Source organism: Pocillopora verrucosa, chromosome 3, assembly GCF_036669915.1.
Source record: "Pocillopora verrucosa isolate sample1 chromosome 3, ASM3666991v2, whole genome shotgun sequence".
NCBI classification, from domain to species: domain Eukaryota; kingdom Metazoa; phylum Cnidaria; class Anthozoa; order Scleractinia; family Pocilloporidae; genus Pocillopora; species Pocillopora verrucosa.
In genome coordinates, this window is record NC_089314.1 from 29,396,728 (window position 1) to 29,416,730 (window position 20,003).

General features: G+C 36.6%; 3 protein-coding genes and 1 long non-coding RNA gene across 5 annotated transcripts; 2 read left to right on the forward strand and 2 right to left on the reverse strand.

Moving 5' to 3' along the window:
- Positions 1-692: 692 nt before the first annotated feature.
- On the forward strand, positions 693-6,812 carry LOC131793059 (SHC SH2 domain-binding protein 1 homolog B). The gene is made up of 8 exons (XM_059110477.2): positions 693-988; positions 1,382-1,587; positions 1,863-2,011; positions 2,341-2,649; positions 3,351-3,518; positions 4,308-4,531; positions 5,411-5,539; positions 6,201-6,812. Exons 1-8 carry the CDS (start codon positions 761-763, stop codon positions 6,408-6,410), a joined length of 1,623 nt encoding a protein of 540 aa, XP_058966460.1. The 5' UTR covers positions 693-760; the 3' UTR covers positions 6,411-6,812.
- A 981-nt stretch (positions 6,813-7,793) lies between these two features.
- LOC131793061 (dynactin subunit 6) lies at positions 7,794-8,888 on the reverse strand. Its single transcript, XM_059110479.2, has one exon. It carries the CDS (start codon positions 8,751-8,753, stop codon positions 8,196-8,198), a length of 558 nt encoding a protein of 185 aa, XP_058966462.1. The 5' UTR covers positions 8,754-8,888; the 3' UTR covers positions 7,794-8,195.
- Position 8,889: 1 nt separating this feature from the next.
- Positions 8,890-19,751, forward strand: LOC131793051 (serine/threonine-protein kinase Nek11-like). 2 transcript variants are annotated; one of them, XM_066163200.1, is made up of 17 exons: positions 8,890-9,272; positions 10,302-10,386; positions 10,881-10,961; positions 12,139-12,257; positions 12,520-12,549; positions 12,814-12,848; positions 13,203-13,329; positions 14,136-14,193; positions 14,585-14,676; positions 15,016-15,094; positions 15,464-15,507; positions 16,013-16,075; positions 16,621-16,677; positions 17,107-17,170; positions 17,581-17,746; positions 18,124-18,391; positions 18,878-19,751. In XM_066163200.1, the coding sequence occupies exons 1-17, from the start codon at positions 9,118-9,120 to the stop codon at positions 19,086-19,088; spliced, it is 1,734 nt and encodes a 577-aa protein (XP_066019297.1). In that variant the 5' UTR covers positions 8,890-9,117; the 3' UTR covers positions 19,089-19,751. The 2 variants fall into 2 exon arrangements, with proteins under 2 accessions (XP_066019297.1, XP_058966449.2); XM_059110466.2 differs by having other exon boundaries at positions 8,893-9,272; positions 18,121-18,391; positions 18,878-19,750.
- On the reverse strand, positions 15,890-17,662 carry LOC136279438 (uncharacterized). The gene is made up of 3 exons (XR_010716863.1): positions 17,568-17,662; positions 17,224-17,291; positions 15,890-16,799 (listed from the first exon to the last, which is right to left on the reverse strand). It is a non-coding gene; the product is annotated as an uncharacterized lncRNA (long non-coding RNA).
- Positions 19,752-20,003: the final 252 nt, after the last annotated feature.

Here is a 20,003-nt window from a genome sequence, read left to right on the forward strand (position 1 = left end):
AAACCCGCCAAAAAGTGGCCCCGTAAAGTAACCACAATATGCAAACTGGTTATTTGAAATAATTAATTTCCGACAATTGCGCATCAAGAAGGCTATGCTTAGTATGCTTTTCTTTAAAAAAATGGCTTAAGTCAAACACCATCTTTGATGACCAACTTCGACAATGAAGATGAATGCTTACTTCCCTTTTGCCAATTCTTTGATATATGTTTAAAATGTAAATAACCTATCATTGGCAAACTGTTTTGAAACAGTTTGTATCAATTGACCCTTTTTTCGGAAAAATGTTTGAACTCTTTCTGGCATTTGAGGCGTTTAAAATTGATTCCCACTTTTTGGCAAACTGTTTGAAAATGAAGTTTAAAAAAAGTAGGTGATATCATAGAACGACGATTTTTACCATTTGTTTGAATAAGCCAGATCTTATGTATACTGGTAGCATTTTCGTTTGCGGTCTTTTGTCTTTTTCGAGGTGTTGCAGCTAGGCTAATGATTCCCAAGCAACAGCACTGATCACCACATCTTTTTTTAACCTCAGCATTGTACTCCACTTCTTTTCCTATTAAAATTGTCATCACTGCTCACGTTTTCTCTTCGCGAGAAGAAAGACAACGCCACGCATCCGGACTTTGTATTTGTGTATGTGTAGTGAAGTGTACCGTGATATACTGTGGTCAGTCAAGGCACTGGGCCTGAGCGGTCATTTTGGCTTTACAGTTGTCACATCTTCCCCGCCAAGTTTAAATCATAATTTTGCACAATGTCGAGTACTAAATTACCGATGATATTTCAGACTGCAGATTTGTCCGTTGAAACTCGGGTAGCAGCTTATAAAAATGATATTTTGGGCTTGTGTAAACCGCGCGAAGTTCCCGATAGAATAGCGAAATACATTGGTCGAAATGTCGAGGCGAGTGGATGGAACGCAGTATGGAGAAGTACTCCTAAATCCAGCGGACAACTACATCCTTTTGACGTTGTAGTGGAGGTAAGCAGTTTTTATGTTTTCCTTATCAAAATGGCTAAAAGTAAACTAGATCGTGTTCAATTTAACAGAGCGCTTGCTTTTTTTTCTACACGCTGTCTTCGTCGACTGTAGTTGTAATGAAGAATGTTGTCGAATTACCGGTACCTTATTTATTTCCTTGTTTAGGATTTGTTTTAACGGTACACACAGAAGCATACCTAGTCATACCTAGTCATACTTTTCAAACTGAAAACAACTACAAAATGTGGTAAGAACATCAGTGACACACTCGGCTGCGCCTCGTGTGCCACTCTTTTGTTCTTACCACATTTTGATGTCATCTGTGATCTATTACTGAACAGACGTACGACAACTTGGAATCTATTTGTTAAATAGTCTATATGTGATTGACAGGTGTCAAATGTCAATGCCAGTGACATTATGGCAGAAGTCAGTATATGTGAACCAGTGGTCACAGACTGCCTCAATGATTTAGACACTGAAAAAGTCAATGCATACCTTTGCTGTCACGGCAATCGTGTTCCTCTAACTGAGCTGTGCCCAGTGTATGATGAAACTGGACAACATGATGAAACCGCATTGGCCATTGAGCATGTCAGGTACATGTTTGTTGTGTGTGTGTGGTGTGTGTGATCTGTTGCTCTTTGATAGATCTCCTTATTGGTCTGAGAGATTTTTCAAATCTAACTTAACATTATTATATGTAATTAAATGTAAATGCAATAACTAATTTTGAAGCTATTGTTCTGTTTCACAGAACTGCTCTTGACCAATACTCTTATTGTTTTATATCAAGTTTCTTAGTAAGAATTTCAGAAACTTAAATTAGGTTTCACAGCTGAGACATTAGTAATAGTCTCTGCTTATTGTCAAGGTTTTTCTATGAGAACATTTGGAGAGAGTGGGATGAGGACGATGATGGAGAGTATTGTTATGCCGGCCGACATTTAGACACAAGAATTCAACTCTACTATGATATACAAGAAGGAAACCTTCCTAGAGATCTGGTCAACAACTATAGAGGTGGGCAATCAGAGAAAAGGAAAACTTTGTGATCTACAACATTTTCCTTCAGAGAACCATTATAAAGCATGGGTATTTAGTTTGATTTTCTAATTGTATCCTCGTGGTGGTCTGACAACAGTACTGAAAGTTAATTCAGAACCAATTGGTTTATGCATGGATAATATTAGTAATATGGGTGTCTGGCAATTAATTTCTTTACTTCTCAATAAAAAAAAGTACAAAAAGCTTTTAAAATTAAGCTATTTAATTCATCAAACAACAAAGATATCATGGTTGATGAGTGTAGCTGTACATGAAGGTCTTGATTGATCTTTTTCCCTGGACAGATAGTTATAACCAGTATAGGGAGAAGTTAGCAGAGCTGAAACAGCTTCAGGAAAAAATTGCAGTCAGTGATCTTGATGAAGAGCTTGATGAAATGGATGTGCTCAAATGTGCACAGATGTCAGAAGTGTGCGAGTCACTGGTTCATTCACTGCAGATCATAGAGAACCCACAAATGAGGTACCTCTTAGCTTCTGTGTCACCTAAACTGGTGCAGCAGGGTCCCAGGGGTAACAGACCCAGAGGAGATGAGCCTGTTACTTATATAGTGGCACCAAAGTTACAGGCTGGCATGGTCAAGTTCTATGAAGGTAATCAAATCTGTAAAGAAAACATGGTATTAAAACTTCTTTTGGTCATTCTTAATTTGTATGCAAAGGCAGATTTCATGTGATTTGTAAGTTAACAGCAATGAAGGGGGTAAGTTTCTAATGAAAAGAAGCTGTGATGCTGCATGGGAAGGGGAGTATGACAAGATAATTTACTTTTATCAACTTGATATTGTAAAATGGCCACAGTAAAGAGTTTAAAAGCTGATGTTTCAAGCATTAGCCCTATGTCAGAGCAAAAAAGTAATGGACTGGAAAAGCTAGGAATATTGTTGAAAGCAAGTTTCTTACAATCACACTATAGTTAGTAAGAATACTTTGTGATGTGATTTTATTAAAAACTGATATTGTTTACATTACAATTATACTTGGATTATCTTGATGACAATACTCACATAAAATATTGTACAAAGAGACACCTGTTAACCCTTTCACTCCTGAGATCTGATTAGTAATTCTCCTTACTATCTGCCATACAATTCTTATGATGTTAGTTCAGAGAATTTGGTATTGGATCAACTAATAATCCCATGATTGGTATTCTCTATTCTCATCACCTGCCCGCTTGATATTGTATTGATATTGTAAGGAGAAGTCCTGTCTTGGTCACTTGTGGGAGTGAAAGGGTTAAATGTGATGTGTGATGTGCTTGTGACATTTTTCCTTTGAAACCTGTCTAACAGATAACACAGTGGTGGAGCATTACCCTTGCTTGGGAAAGGCACTAAAGAGCTATTATCATGGGGATACAATTGTTGTCTATCCTGGAAAATACAAACTTGAGGGAAGAGCTTATCAACTTGCAGATTCTGTTCATATCACAGGAATAGGAAATCCCTCCGAAATTGTTGGTAAATAGCTACTGGTAATCTAATAGGAAAAAAAAAATTCACTCATAGGTGTGGACAGGATGTTAGATGATATTAAGGGTTTTCTTTTTGTGTTCTTAGTTGTGGAAGTGGAGTTGTGTAAGTAGTACTACTGGCACTATGGTTATGGGCTCCTGTGAATGTAGTTACCTAAAAGCTCAGTCAGTACTTCATACAAATTGTGAAAAAGATTATATGAACTTGTTATCAAAATGTCAAGCTACTATTGATATCTCTAAGTCAGGCATGAACAGTGTTTTCATTAAAATAAGCTGGCCTAGTAATAGACCTTAAATCAAAAGCACTTGGACTTGGACTTGAACCTTCACTAGGTTAAAGTGGTGCATTTGTATAAAAGGCACCTCACCTCACACAGCCTCTCTCCTGCCAAGAGTATAAAGAGATACCAAATAACTGTCTGTGAGAAGTTGTGGGTCAGTGGGGGTCTGGAATAAATTGGGCCAGTGGAGCTTAGGAAGCTTAATAAATGCTATAATACAGTTTATGCAATCAGTGGTCCTCTGGCTTTCTATATGAGAGGGTTAATTTATTAAACAGGTGTGCTTCCACTGTTGTCTTTTGGCCCTCTTGACTCTGGTCACAAAAATAAATTTCAGATAAAAGGTTCAGCTATATTGAGGATTGTTTAATAGGACATGGTTTTGTTAAAAAATGGCTAAACTTTGTTTAAATAACCAGACTTTAATGTTTGCATCTGTCAGTATACAACAACATAAAATGTAAATTCTAACCAGTCATTTTGAATGAAAGTCTTCTGCAGTGATAACGAAGAATACACAATGGAATGCTGTGCAACTAACATTAGCATCAAGAATATCACCTTTGAACAAGAAGGAAATGAAAATGAGGGAGTAGTGCTAGTGAAGAGTGGCAGGGTTACATTTGATGATTGTCATATGAGATGTGAGACAAATGGTGTCACTGTGGAAAATGGAGAGCTGGTCATGAGGCAATGCAAAGTTCATGGTGCCAAGGTTAGCCTGATGGTAATTTCCTAGTCTTCAATCATAGAAAAGTTGTAGCTCTGAACCAATGTTCCCCTTATGTTTTTCCATTTTACTTTTTAATGATAATTCATTTCCATTTGCTATTGTTGGATGATCAGTTTTAAACAATGGAAGTAGAGTTTTTGAAGGAAAACATTTTAACACTCTGCTCACACTGTTAAACTTAAGCTGCTACTCAGCAGACAATATAGAGTACCATATTGGGCCATCAAAGTTTGGTCAAGCTTGTATGTGAATTATACACTTAAGTTTTTAACTTGCATGCATAGTTTAAGAAAGGACTTACATCACATGTTTGTCCTAGTGCCAACACAAAACTTTAACAGGATGATGGAGCTAGTGATCTTTAGGTGTGTTATTGAGTAAGTTTCATCTGATATGTTACAGTCACACCAGTTCACCATTGGCTCAATTTCTGCTGCTCTACAGAATTCAGTCGTAATTCCAGCATGAGTTCTTTTACTGAACAGTGCCTCTAGAGTAACTGGGCCTAAGTCAAGCACTTCTTGGGAATCTGTGATTTAATATTACTCATCTGAAGTTTCTTACACAAAATTTGAAAAAGATTGATGTATTATTCAGCAGTTTACTCACCATGCAGTTACTGAATTAATGATAAAAATTTACCAACATGGTCAAAGTATATGTGAATTGGATATCCTTGCCCTTGTGAATGTTTATTTAGTGAAAATTGGAGACTTTTTTCAAACCTGATGGATTCCCCCAAAGCTATACCAAGTGCTATATACTTGGGCCATACTTGATGGGGTTTATTTTTGAGATATGATAGCAATTACAATATCTATCAACTATATTCAATTTGTTATCTCCTTGCTTTTTCTTAAGTCTGCAGCAATTATTGTTTCCTCTGGTGCAAAACTTGATTTACAAGATAGCAAACTGTTTGATAATGGAGAATTTGGTCAGAATTTGGATGTGTCTACTGAACTTGCCACTGGAGCCATTGTCTTGGAGGTCTGTACTATAATTCCTTGAAGTTAAATTTCACTGCTAAAAGTGGAAATTGCGACAAGAGTATGCAAAGCTCACATGAATTGCACACAAGAATTGACCCCTTCAGTTCTTCATGTTCCCAGAAAATAGTGATTTAGAGAAACTATTTAATTATTTTCATGCTTTATTATACACTGTTTAAGCATAGACAAAATAAAATAAAACTATTCACCTCAGTGTCAGTGATTGGTGGTGGGTATTAAGTTTGCCACTTTTCAGCTCAATAATTATTGACCATTAACCACCTCCACCTCAGTGAATAATTTTTAATTAGAGGGAGTGGTAGAAGGCTGATAAACAACTTCTGTTAAAACCCTTGTTTTATTGTAGTCTGAGGCAAGACACATTTATCTGTCTTCCTTGAAGTATTTGAATGAGTACTGGAGATCTTGACAAAATGCTGGGGTGAATACCAGCAATGGATAAACACTTATTCAGATGAACTAATACTCCTGTCAGCTTCATTCTTTATTATCCAGGATAAGCTCTAAGGATTATACTTGTCAGTCTTCCATGCAGAATTGTCTGTATGATGATATCAGGAAATACATGTATCATCAGGAACAGAATATTCACTTACTGGATCAACATTGATGTACCTCATATGTGCACTAATTTTCAGGCCAAGTCGGATTCCAAGAAGACCACTGCAATTTTGTCTGATAATTACATCTCTAACAATCATTGCCATGGTATTTGTGTCAAGAAGGATCAGGAAATTTTTGCTGCATGCTGTGACCCTGAGCATGGCATCAAATTGGAAATGACAAACAATGTGTTTGAGGAAAACATACATGGTGACATTGGTCACTTCCTGGTTAACAAAGACTAATCTTGTAGTTCAATGGTCAACCTTGAAGGACCTGTGTCACTATTTTCTTGTATGGGCTAAAATGCAAGGTCTTTTGATAGCTAAGGGAAAAACTTAGATGGAACACCAGGTTTGCTTTGTGGCATTAAATGAAATTCACAGAGAAAGTCAATTGTATACAACTGGATCGTTAGTAAATAGGTAGGAATGATGATAAATTGCACAAAATTAAAGCAAGGGTAGAAAAAGTATGTAATTTTTCTCAAGCAGAGTCAACACCAGATGTGTTATATTATATAAATGCCTCAGAAAAAATGGATTTCCATTCACCCTTCAAACACTGTGATGTGGTCTCATAGTTTGCATGTGAAAAAAGAAAGAATATATGAAATGCAATAAAATGTATGTATCAAGACATAATCAACGTGTCCCTAAACTTAAAAGCAATATTTTCAAATGCCCCAAGGGCCTTTGAACTTTTGAAGATTTTTTTTCCAAATTCCTGCCCCCTCCCCTTTCCCGGTCCAAATTGGTGTTCAAATGCCCTATTCATTGCTTTTATAGCAGGCAAAATCAGTGACCCTAACTTTCTACACATTGACAAAGTTTTAAATACTAGACATTGTAGACCTTATCTTCTGAGCCTTTAGCTTGTGAGAGTGAACTCTTTACCTTAAAAAACTTGATATTTAAAAATAAAACATTTGCATTCCACTGGAAAGATTTGACACTTCTGATCACTGCATGACCACAAGAAGCTACATTCTATGAAAAAATCAGTTGACACAACATTCACTCTGCCCCCACTATGGAGGTATTTAGCAATGGAGTGGAAATTGAACTGCATTTTATTACAGTATCTCCCTCAATCCATATCAATGTGATACAATCACACAGAAGAAAGTGCATCATTGTACAGGGAAAAGGGGAAAAGAAAGTGAAGGTATTAAGGCCAAAGTTCAATCTAATTATCAATTCTCTGCCATTCATCTCTTATTTTAGGTTTAAGAACTTGTCATTAAATTGAACAATATCTCAATTTACAATTTTCTTCCTTTTCATTGCCTTTCTGCTCATTTGTAGAAATTCCTTTTTGCTAAATCCTGGGAGTGACTGGGTTAACCTTTAAACTCCCAGGATATCTTTAGTAATTCTCCTTAATGTCTGCCATAAAATTGTTGTTAGCTAAGAGAATTTGGTATTGGATTATCTACTAATCCCCAAATTGATATTTTCGTTATTCTCATCACTTGTCTACTTGATATTGTATCGATATTGTAAGGAGAAATTCAAAAGAGGCTTGGGGACTTGAAGGTGACTTCCAGATTTCCTCTCTACCCAAGGGGATCATGAATAGTGAAAGAAAGTTGAGGAAAAAATTTCAGGTTAAACGCACTTTGCAACATAAGTAACTAACACCTGTTTATTAATGTTCCTTTGACTTTTTATATTATACCTATATAATCGCTTTTTTCAATATTGTACAACTGATAGGCAAATAACATGGTTTCATACAGGCTTTGAACTGTCAAACATTTGTTCTCCCTCTCAACTATCTCGTTAAGTACATCAAACAATCGCAAGAACTGACTCCGATTAGTACCAATGTTAAGATTCCAAATGATTATCGTTTTTTATAGCGTTCTCTCGGTTTCATTCCACCTTCAATAACCAAATGAAAGATCTCATCTGCGTTCTCCTTGGGCGAGGAATACAAAATAAATCCTTAATTTTCGTCAAGGATTAATAGCTAAAAGCAATGAATAAATTATGACCCCAGTTAGATGCAAGAGATGAGTGTTTTAGTTATGATCGACTAGATTTCTTTAGATGATGATAATTTGGCAAAATCTTGGTGAGAAAATCTAATTGCAGTGTTTGTGGTACAGGCCTCTCTCCTTGCACTCTCCTACTACAACATTGTCCATAAATCACTGTATTTTCTGGCAAAGTTTCCTGAGAAGTAACTTCACACTTGGCTCCTATTACACACCCATGAGAAACACTTGTGAATCGGCCCACCTTACTCTTAGCTTCCAGGATGTTGTTATCGCCCACATTTACAGCTTCACACTGGCTGCCGACCTCAAAAACGTTATGATTTCCAATTTTCAAGACAATTTTTCCGCCAGATTGTCCATCGTCGTCAAGATAAGACGAGTTGAGTATTGTAGCCTGTTCTTCAATAAGGTTGTTGTCCCCAATAATAATTGGCCCGGCTTCTGCTATTATGCGGGCCTTGGGGTGGATGACCGTTCGAGAACCAATTGTAACCTCACCTTTTATTTCAGCCTCTTGGCAGACAACTGATCCGGAGCCAATTTTTAATTTACGAGGCGTTTGCGATGACGAATGTTTCGACATGATTTCCACCGACACAGTTGTTTTCACCAGCACAATCAATCTCGTTCTTCTTCCCACAATTCACTCCTCTTTTATGGCAATAGCCGCTGAACAATAATTTAATTATTTTTTTTTGCGGGGGTTTCATACATTAGCATCCTTTTCAACTTATGACCAGGTTTAGGAAAATGTGTGGAAAAAAAATCAAAGAATTGTAATATGCAAATTTGTTTTTAGCTGTAAGATACGCAGAGTGGCTGTAAGTCTCACTTGAAGTAGTCAACAGTGGTCTATTTTCATCTACGCGCTCTGGAACCATAGCGTGATGATTCATCGTTCGTTTCCCCGCAAATCAGGGATTTCTTCATAGGGATCGAAATTTGCCATGCCACTGCCAAAGAAAATTCCTCGAGGTGGAAAATCCAAAAGTCAAGATGAAGGTCGTGTGTTTGCAAACCGTTATCGCGTGGAGAAACGCCTTGGAAGCGGTAGCTTTGGGACTGTTTATCTTGTGGAAGACGTGAGAGCTCCTGGGGAATGGTAAATGTGTGTTATGTTAACTAGTTTTGTCAACAACCGCCTGTTTGAATCAAAATTATCTTCGTCTGTAACTTAACTCTTCCACACATCTGGTGAGAAATAAAGAGTAGCATACTTAGTAGTTATAACAAAAATAAACAAAAAAACAAACAAATAGAACCGTCCGAAAAGTATGCGGTTGGTGGACTTTACCGGACGGAAAACTTTCACCGGCTGCCGCAGTGTTATCCTTTGTGTGGTATCATTTATGTTTATGTTTATGTTTACATACCTTTAATAACAAATGTTATTCTTTAATTTTGGTGGTCCGTATTCTGGAATGTCGATACCATAGTCCCTGTACTAATGTGTAATATTGAAAAAGGGCAATAATATCAGTTTCTATAGGAACAATAATTGTGTGACTGAGTAGAACGCAAGTGAGCACTTGATTGATTACGAACAAGTCAAAAAAGGTGAAAAAGCTGCCGCAACAGAATGTTTTAGAAGGCGACGTTTCACACACCAAATCTTTGGGAACAAAGTGCGGTGTAGTTGGATTATATTCAACTTTGACAATGACTAATACACTGATTGATTTACAACTGGATTGCTAAGAAGAACTTATTGATTCCTGAAGGGGAGAAAAGGCGCTGATTCAAAAGAAAAGTCGTTTTCATTGCGAAGCCTCAGCAATTTTGCGTAACATATGAGACAAGTCTGTCCGTGTAAGATCTTTTCTAGCTAAACATTACCAAATGAATCCTCACTTCTTGAATGAAATAAAATGTTGTTGTAAAAAAAATTCTCCAGGATTCAACTCTGTTATTGATATGGACCAAGGTTACACATAAGAAATGGGCAAAGAAGATCTTATTTTCCATGCTATGGTAAAAAAAAAAAAAAAAAAGAATCGATATGAGGTAAATTTAAAGTTCACCAAAAAAATCTTTGAAACAGGGATCAAAATTCATTATAAAACAAACTTCTTCCACAGTAGGTTTGTAGAATTTTTTTATAACTGAAACATTTTTTCCGTAAAACATTTAGGAAGGTTTTGAAGGAAATATTTGTTGGGGAACTGCAGCCAGATGAAACAGTAGATGCCATGAGAGAAGCAAGAATGTTATCTGATGTAAGTTTAAATTTTCAGTTCATATTAATTGGGAGATACATGTATGCAAGAGGGCACAATGTAGAACAAGCAACATTTACCCTGAACTAAAAAATTAAATTTCTTAAGTGTATATCCAGTAAACAATGAGCATAAAAATACAATAAGAAAAATTTGATTTAACCCTTTAACCCCAGATCTGATTGTTAATTCTCCCCTCTAGCTGCAACACATTTCCTTGTAAATTAGTTATGAGCACTTGGTGCTAGATCAAGATAGCAGCCTCTACCTGATGAGTTTGAATATTCTCATGGCCTTTTTGCAGAATGATGTATGGATATTATAGGAAGAAGTTTTGTTTTATTCACTTTTAGGAGTTAAGGGGTTAACTCGTGATATTCCCCAAGAATATTGTAGCATTAGCAATTTGAGAGAGTGCTCTCATTTCTCAGTGTCTTTGTTAAAAAAAAAAGCACTTACTGACTTGTACTCAGATTACAGTTTTTATTTTTTAGCTGAAGAATCCTAACATTGTCAAGTTCTTGGACAGTTTCATTGATGGAGAGTTCTTTTGCATTGTTACCGAATATTGTGAGGTGAGTTTAAAATGTTTATGTCAAGCATACCTGTCTTGATTTTAAGTTTGTTTGTCTGAGATAACTTAGCATGTAGTGACAGCTGGATCATCTTCTCTATTCTTGAGTTCTCTCCCAACTTCTCCATTTAATTCATAACTTGATATTTGCACATTGAAAAGCACACACACCAATTAATTTATTATGTACTTATAGCAGCAAACTGGATATATTTAGAAAGTATTCTAATGGATCAAATGGAAAGGCATTCTGTTCATTTGTGCTCTTAAAATAATTAATTAATTAATAATAATTGTGTAAATTTTGAATGTCTTCCCACCCACCAAAAATTGTTGCATGTCTGATCAAATTGAATGTAAATTTTCTACTGTCAATTCATTCTAACTGTTGTAATAATATACATGAAAAAATTATGCACATCTAATTGGCTGAAAACAGGTGAATTTTTCATGTAACATAAGTGCAAAGTTGTAACATGAGAGCAAAGTTGTGACATGAGTGCTAATTACTAATTATAGCATGAGTGCACTGCCACAATATCGCCCCTCTTGACTTTCTGTTATGCGTTTTTCATGTAAATTAGTAACAAGTAATAACATGATTCAAGTGCAATTTAGTCTAAATTAGTACTTAACAATTTTTCAACAATTGCAAATTTCACTGGCCCTATGGGCTCTTGCAATTTATTGTTGTCTTTGAAACATTTACTTGTGCTTATTAACACCAAATTGCATTCGAAATCATGTTGTTACCTATACTAATTATAACCCAAAATTCCAGTTTGAGGAATGAAACCAAAGTTTAATATTACTTCTGAGACATCTCTTCACCTTGAAGAAAAATGTTTCTACTGGCATGATTTAGAAAATTAATCCTCATAGTGTTCACAGCTAGTGAGTCCAATTATAGACAATGGCTAGCAGATTGCTTTTGTCTTTGTTTTTGTATTTGTTTTGGTTTGTTTTTTTTTGCTTTTGGTATGTGAAATATTTCACAGAGATTTATGTCTGCATGTGTAAAATGCCTTCATGTTAAAACTGACAATTCCTTTGAATTTCTTCATAACAGTATATAAGTTCCTCCACCCTTCTATCGGGAACTTCTCTTTGACCAGCATCATGCATATTTGGGGAGTATAGACATAATCTAAAATTGTGCTTTTTTTTCTCCTACCTAGGGAGGTGATCTTGATGATAAAATTAAGGCTTGGAAGGAAGCCGGGAAGAAATTTGACGAGTCATTAATTCTGGCTTGGTTTATTCAACTGGTTCTAGCTGTGAAGTATATGCATGAAAAGTAAGTTTGTTTGAAGTTAATCCCCTCCCTATTCATTCATGGTGCTTTATTTTCTGATAACACTTTTTGATTACTGGGCCCAGTTATATAAAGGTCACATAACACTATCCAATGGATAAATTACTATCCATTGGATAAGCATTAGCAAAACGTACTGTATTATCCACCTGATAGAGATTTACCCAGTAGATAGCGTTATCCATGCTTTGAACAACCCAGGCCTGTATGATAAATAATCTAACTGACATTTTCTTTCATACAGGCGGATTCTACACAGAGACTTGAAGACACGGTATAGAATAACAACTTTATATTTTAAATACACTTTAATTATTATATAACACATATTATGTATTTCATCTTTTTATTTTATCCATGCCATCTCTGATACCCAAACCTCCCATTTTATAACATTACATTGAGCAGTCCATCATATATTAAATACTTTTTCATACTTACTACATTCTAATGTCTCACTGCGAGTAAACTACTGAAAAGTGACAGATTTTACAAATACCTGCTTCTCATAATACTGAGATCCTTTTTAATTTTTCAGGAATATTTTCCTTAAGAATAACTTCATAAAATTAGGTAGGTATAACTAGAATTTGGGTCAAGAAAAAAATTTTTTTATTGATGGCACAGGAGGCAAAGTGCAAAAGCCCAGACAGTGACAAAGTGCATAGGGGATGTTGGCTTATTTCTCCTGTCTCTGATGCTCATACTGTATTTTGACAGCTTGCTTTTAGACTATTCTAACTGTCATTCATTTACTTGTCAAGATATGTTGTATTTTATTATGACTATCAGATCAAAATGATTTGCATTGGTTTTTAAATAAAGAAAAATTCAAACTTTAAACTACAGTATGGTAGAAAAAGATATTTCATCTTGTCACAAGCATGGGACAAAGAAAAAATTCTATTTTTTTTACTGTTTCAACAGGTGACTTTGGTATTTCGAGAATTTTAATGGGTACATCTGATATGGCTACAACATTCACTGGGACACCATACTACATGAGTCCAGAGGTGCTGAAACATGAAGGCTACAAATACAAATCAGACATATGGTATGAATTTGTGTTCATTACGGTGAACTTCCTTCTCTTCCATTTATTAAGCGGCAGTTAGAATTAGGGACCCAAGTGTTTGGCAACTGGTATACCAGTAAATTACAGGAAGTGGGAGATATTGCGACCCCCCTGTTTCTACCTCCCCCCCCCTCCACCCCATCAAACTCAAACTTAAAGTAAGACTTATTCTATAATGAGCTTATCTGGAGTGACCTTATGCATGAGCAAGTTGGCATGGGCGTGTCAGTCCATGGGGGAGTGGTCAGATACTGACTTCACTGATATGCGTGTTATAGAAGATTCAGGACAGTGAGTTACAAGTTAGTTAAAAAATGTATTGTTGATGTTTTTCACAAAGATGACACCTAAATGATAGGAGACCTCTTGTATAGTTGGAATCTACTGAATGGTTTTTTAATGTCATGAGCCCTTCTGCTCATTGGCTTATCCACATGTAATGTAACCCAACAAGGTACTTTTATATTCTTTCACAAGTTTCCTGACTTATAAACATTCAACCTCTTTAATAATCACATAATAAAATTGCATAAACAGAGCAATCTGAATGACAACATGTAGGAAACAGGGCAATGATTTTTTTTATTGCCTATTGAATATCTATTTTAAATGGAAAGCCTTGATTAACATTTTAAACTAGTCCTTTGGTTTCTTCTATTATGTAATTAAATTGTTTGAACCTATTTCAATCTGCTCAGGACCCCCTTCTTGACACAAGCATCTGAAATTCTATACAAAATTCAGTGAGTCCAGAGCTTATTAAAGATGGAATATCTCATTTCCAGGTCTATGGGTGTAGTGTTGTACGAGCTGTGTAACCTACAGCATGCATTCCAGGGTGAGGTTAGTATTTCAGAGTTGAAAAGCTCCTTCAAGCTTTCCTTTAATGTGACATAACTTGAGACAGGCTTACTGCTATGACAAAATATTGATCTCTTGGACAGTATTACATGGTACACACCACAGACTTTAGGTACGTTCTCCACTGAAGTACCTTTTCCTTTGTGTAGAGTAGCCTGACAGGCTTTTGACATCTGATGGAAGGTTGGAAAGAAGTGGTGCAAGCCAATTGCTGAATGTCCGTTCATTGTAGATAACTCTAATTGGCTCATAGATTTGTATATAGGTTTGATGTCTAACATGTTGGTTGCAAGGCTGCAGAATAATTTTTCACTGTGTGATTTTGTGTACTGTGTAATTTACTGTGTGTGCAATCTAACTGTTTTATTTCTAGAGTCTGATGGGGGTGATGTACAAAATTGTTGAAGGGAACCCACCCAAATTATCTGAACATTACAGCAAGGAGTTACAAACTCTCTATGAGAGGTAGGACTATGAAGCCACAAGGATAATATCTTTTTTACTTACTTTACCTGAAATCTGCTGTGTCTCTACAAAAACCCTATTTGCTGGCATTGTCATAAGGAAATGAATTGAACCATACTCTGTTTATTTAACACTTTCATTCCATTTTATTACTGTGATAGCTGCACAAGAACATTCTTCTATCCACAGTCAAGCAATGCAACAACAGAAGATATTCATGTGTCACTGGTCAAATTGTGTCTAGTCAGCTGATAAAGAACAACAGTTCCAATCCTGATTTCAAAACTTTTGAGATACCTAATCTAGAAATCATGTCATGAATTTCTTTTCTTGTGATAGGATGTTAGATAAGGAGCCTGCTAATCGACCTAGTGCAAGTGAAGTTCTCAAAAATGAGTACATTGCTCAGCATTTATCGGTAAGGGTATTACAGTGTGCGTTGTATGTAAGGAGTATAGACTGTTTTGGTGACTTTGATTTAACCCCAAATGAGCAGGTGTAGAATGAAGGAGAAAATTATGTGTATGAGGCATCAGTATTGATTTCAAATTAATTCTACAACAAAGGTCCCTTTACTTACAAAGCACAAAACTGATCCCCTTTTGGTTTTCAAACTGAGTGTGTAGTACATTAATTTCACTTCACAATGACATGGGACAAGAACATCAATGGTAGCAGTGGCAAGAGTTTAAAATTTGTTTTTCATCCAATTGTCTACTTGAATGAATCAAAGTAGGCTCTCCAAGCAAAGATAATACAAACTACGGTCTTGTTGAATTCTTCGTAGAAATTAAAGCATCAAATAGACGATAAACTTGGACACTCCATACAGTAAGTACTGCATCACATGTACAAGTACACTGCCTTTTCCTCCATTACCTAGTGCAGTTTTTTTTTGTCTTTATGGTACCACAACTGGCAGCATGTCAAATTGTGGTATCATTTACAGAAAGGCATGCAACACTGAGTAACCTGCATATTTTGAAAATTTGAAAATGTGATTATTTCAAATTTTTGTACCTTAAAAATAACTTCTGACTCTGTTTGTTTCCCAACAAATTCTATATACCGGTATTTTCTTTCTGTTGTAGTTTAGTCAGTGCGTTGAGTTTTGTTCGTTCAAAACTTCCTGGTGGAGTATTCCCCAGCGCCCCCCCCCCTCACCCCCCCTCCTGAAGAAGACAACTTATCTCTTAATTTTGGATGACCGATCAACTTCAAGAATTCTTGTAACAGGCAAATAAGTATGTACCCAGGGTACATTTTTAACTTTACTACAACACAAGTTGCACAACACTCATTAAGGGTTGCTTGGACTTTCTTGCAATTCAACAAGAGTGACTGAACAGCAAGGTGGATGTCTGTATAAAGAACCTGCAGGAAGACCGCTGACACCAATGTAAGTCAGTTTCTCAGTGAAGAGTGATGAAAAAAGTATGTAGTTTTATTGACACGTGACTTGCACGTATTTGTGATGTCATATCTGCTGGCACTATGGGTTAACTAGATGAATTTCTGTAAGTCTTTAATTCTTGGATATAAGCATTGGAAGAACATGATATGGAACTTTAACTGTTTTAAACATACATTTACATCCGTTTGACCAGAAATGCTTGCTTGTGGTGGCATCACAGGGAACCCAAGCTCTCTATGAGAGGAAAGTGTTATAAAGCCTTGTATGGGAGCTTAGGCTTAGGAAGGAAATAAACTCTAACCTTCAGATAGAGTTGCTTGTTCTCTGGTAGCAGCTTCTGCCATATCGTCGAGTTTTAGCTGAGCTCTCATCCCACTTCTGCCTTCTTCTTAGTACAGGCGGTTGTAGGATGAGATCTTTATGAGATCATCTTCTCATAAAGAGCTTGGCCTCACTGCGGTGGCATCATCTCTATTTATTTTGGAGGTTTCATTCGTTTACCGTTTTATCTCTTTATGTTTTATTGACAGGGACAAAATGAAACTTAGGAAACAACAAAAGGCAGATGAGGAGGCTGAGAGAGTTAAGTATGTGTTATTATAGTATTAAACACTTCTTCATGTTTGTCCACTTAGTTGGTCTCCACGTAGCATCCATTCCTCGACATGCGCACGCTTGAAGGCTGATGTCTCTATCCTAGATTTACCAGCTATAAACAACATATTTATCCTCTTCAGTTTAAAGGCAATGTAAGATTGAGAATTTAAATTAAGTTGGATTTCGATTTTGTATTTGGAGAGATACAAACCTGTCAGTAGAAGTGATCCTCGTCAAATTGTTTCGTGTTGTATTTCAGCCTAATTGATTTGCTTTATGGTCACTCGAACAAAAGGCCCGCATAGAATTGTCAAAGAGAGATGGAAATTGGAAATTCAAACCTTTTATCGAAAAACAAAGTGAAAACTTTTTACTTGTTTTAATCTCTGATCAAAGTTGTTGTTGAACTGTATTTGAAGGAGATTTACCGCCGCCCAGGTCGCTGAAACTCAACAACGATACTCATCTCATAAGAAAAATCAGGTAACTTTGACCAATATTCGTTTGTCGATTCACTTGTTATGGCTCCGACTTACCTCGGCGAGGTTTACATAACCATCAGTACAAACCATCTTTTTTTTCTCTTGACAGCCAAATTCCATAACTGTGTAAAAATCATTAGAATGAACAGCCTCACTAAACGCAACTAGGGTATGGTTGTACACCTCTCCTAGAAGAGCTGTGTCACTGAAAAATCGCAAAATTCATCACTTGAAATTTCTTAAGGCGGTAAAAGAAACGAAATCTAGTCAATCTAAAATAAATTTTAAAATAAAGTGTTGGCTTTTAAGAGGGAATAAATACATAGTCTTTTGGATGTTCATGTCGTTGCTTTTATCAATCACTAGGGATGTAACATAATGTTAGTTACTGTACTTACACTTAACTATCAGAGCCGAGTGTCTCTACCCTGGGTCGCGGAGCATCCAGACGTATTTAATGACGCAGCCTTTACCATAACAGCCACTGACTCACTGGAGTTTAGTCCCCGCACCTCACCCCAGACAGGAGTGCCGGTTATGTCACGGGAAAATAGAGACGAAAAGCATTGTGTGGAAGGTAAGAACAGTTATACAAATGAGGCGTAATGATAGGCAAATACAGAAGAACCCAAACGTATACTAGAGTGGCTTACGGGGTAGGCATCTTATTAGGGTGAGTTAACGGGGAGAAGCTCGCAGAGTATTCTTTTTGACCGTCGCCCACCCCCTTGGTACGAATTCTTTTCTCTCCCCAGCCTTTCGCTACTGTAAAAATTAAAGATGGCAGCTATATAATTTTCACCGAGATAATAACGAGTACTCGCCCACCAAAATTACGCCTGCTCTGCAGGCTAATACAAGAAGGATATGATGACTGCTGGATTTTTTTTTTTCGGCCTTTATATAACATCGGGATCGGTGCTGATGTTGTAACTTTGTTTTATAACACAGCAGAAGCATCTTTGAGTTTGACTGACGTGTCGGAAATTCCCGATGATGCCGAGCTAGCTGAGACGTTCTATTCGCAGTTTGAGGATGACTTTGAAAACGATGATAGCGAAGATGAATTTGAGAATGAAGATGATTTGAGTGCGCTGATTGGTCAGATGAATGATGCGTTAGAGCAGACTGAGTCACACGACCAAAAACTAAGTGAGGGGGACTTGCCAAGTGAAGGTTTCACAGATACTTGGAGATACAAGAGAATCCAGGCACTAAAGGCGTATCCTTTTTAACTGCTCCTTTATGGTAACCACCTCCCTTACTCACCCTAAATAATAGCATTGATAACGTTCCAGGTGGGAAAAAAAACGACTTTTCGTACATTTTTTGAAAAACCTTTCTCATTGTGATTCATTTATTGTGTGGAATTGGAAGTAAGAGAAATTCCCTTTTTCGAACGAGTGGTGGGTCATAGTAAAATCCCCCAACGCTTTCCTCTCCTCTTGCAATTTTTATTCTACCAGTAATGTGAGACATGTGTGCGTAAAACGGTGTCGTTAATGTGTGGACGAAGACAAACCCATTACAATGCTAAGTCTGAAAATTTCCGACGTTGAGTCTTTGTAAAAGAGCAAACCGGTTCTCTTGCAGGTTTTTGGTCTTTAGAGACAACATTGTTCATTTTGCCACCGCCATTCCTTTTTGCTTACGTTCTTACTTTTGTAAAAGATTAATGACACGAAAATTGGCTTTAACTTGAACTTAGTGAAGGTGAGAGGCTGCTTGGACCCGAGGCATTCCGTCGAGTGTACTCTTTTCTTAAACAAGTCCGCTTTGAAAACGAACTCAGAAGTGAAGACTCCATACAAGACGGGCTGGCCAAGATTGTCGATAAACCCAGAGACTGCTTCATAGTCGATCAATTGCTTTTTATGGAAAAACAGGCAGAAATTGCTTCAGTCAATGACACAGAGTGAATTGGTTCAGTTTGAAGTATAGTCTAGTAGCTTTGTAAATATTAGTGTGAAATACAACTCGCTTTTTTTCTGTCTTGCAGTTAAACGTTCCTCTACATCAGTTCTTTGGAAAGTAAAATTCGAATCACGTATTTCCAAAGTTATTCAAGAGGCATTTACGTGGTCTTGAGTAACATTTTTTTTCGCAGTCATTATTCATAGTTATTAATTTTAATGTATTGAATTGAATTTTTACAACGGAGAAAAAGACGTGAGAGGATGAAAAAATGCTACAGATTAGCTAACATTACCTGCTTTTTTTCCAGCAATGTTTGGTGTTAAACTGAAAAAGTTATTTTTCTGGCTTGTTCAAACTCACATTCCAAAGTCATGCGCGAGTTTTCCAGAAAAAGTCGCATAAATGTTTTAATTAGTGTCATCTGCCAAGCAAGTGATAACCCGTCTTCCTCGTATTTTAAAGTTATTTTATTATCATTGGGGATCGACATCGTGAAAGCAAGTTAGTATATTTTCAATATTTTTACGGAGCTGGACGGGAGGTAGAATTTGACTAGCAGTAGGAGCCATCTCTAATTATATTGTACTGAGAGTTATTAGGTAAACTTCATCATTTTACAAATAAAGTGTTTCGAGTGCCAGAAACTTTTGTTTCCCCATCACAGGAGTCTCTTCTCTTCCCGGTTCATGGTGATTGGCGGAGAGCCAGTAGTTATAGTGGTATTCGATATGGTTTGATTGCTCTCTTACGGAAGTATATAACATTTCAAGGGGTATACCTTGATTTACATTGAAATTCAGGTTTAAATTATGAGCATAACGAACCTGTACCCACACTCTTAAAACCAAACTTAAATGTTTGTTTGACCCTACCGAAGGTCTGATAACGCGATCCACAGAATAAATATCTATTCGCTG

What these genes read in the sequence shown, in the direction of transcription:
- LOC131793059 (XM_059110477.2), top strand. Translation starts at nt 761, where the DNA reads ATGTCGAGTACTAAATTACCGATGATATTTCAGACTGCAGATTTGTCC. An exon ending in CATGGTCAAGTTCTATGAAG is followed by an intron (nt 2,650 to 3,350) that starts GTAATCAAATCT and finishes CCTGTCTAACAG; the next exon opens with ATAACACAGTGGTGGAGCAT. An exon ending in CTGGAGCCATTGTCTTGGAG is followed by an intron (nt 5,540 to 6,200) that starts GTCTGTACTATA and finishes ACTAATTTTCAG; the next exon opens with GCCAAGTCGGATTCCAAGAA.
- LOC131793061 (XM_059110479.2), bottom strand. Translation starts at nt 8,753, where the DNA reads ATGTCGAAACATTCGTCATCGCAAACGCCTCGTAAATTAAAAATTGGC.
- LOC131793051 (XM_059110466.2), top strand. Translation starts at nt 9,118, where the DNA reads ATGCCACTGCCAAAGAAAATTCCTCGAGGTGGAAAATCCAAAAGTCAA. An exon ending in TTACAAACTCTCTATGAGAG is followed by an intron (nt 14,677 to 15,015) that starts GTAGGACTATGA and finishes TTCTTGTGATAG; the next exon opens with GATGTTAGATAAGGAGCCTG. An exon ending in AGAATCCAGGCACTAAAGGC is followed by an intron (nt 18,392 to 18,877) that starts GTATCCTTTTTA and finishes ACTTGAACTTAG; the next exon opens with TGAAGGTGAGAGGCTGCTTG.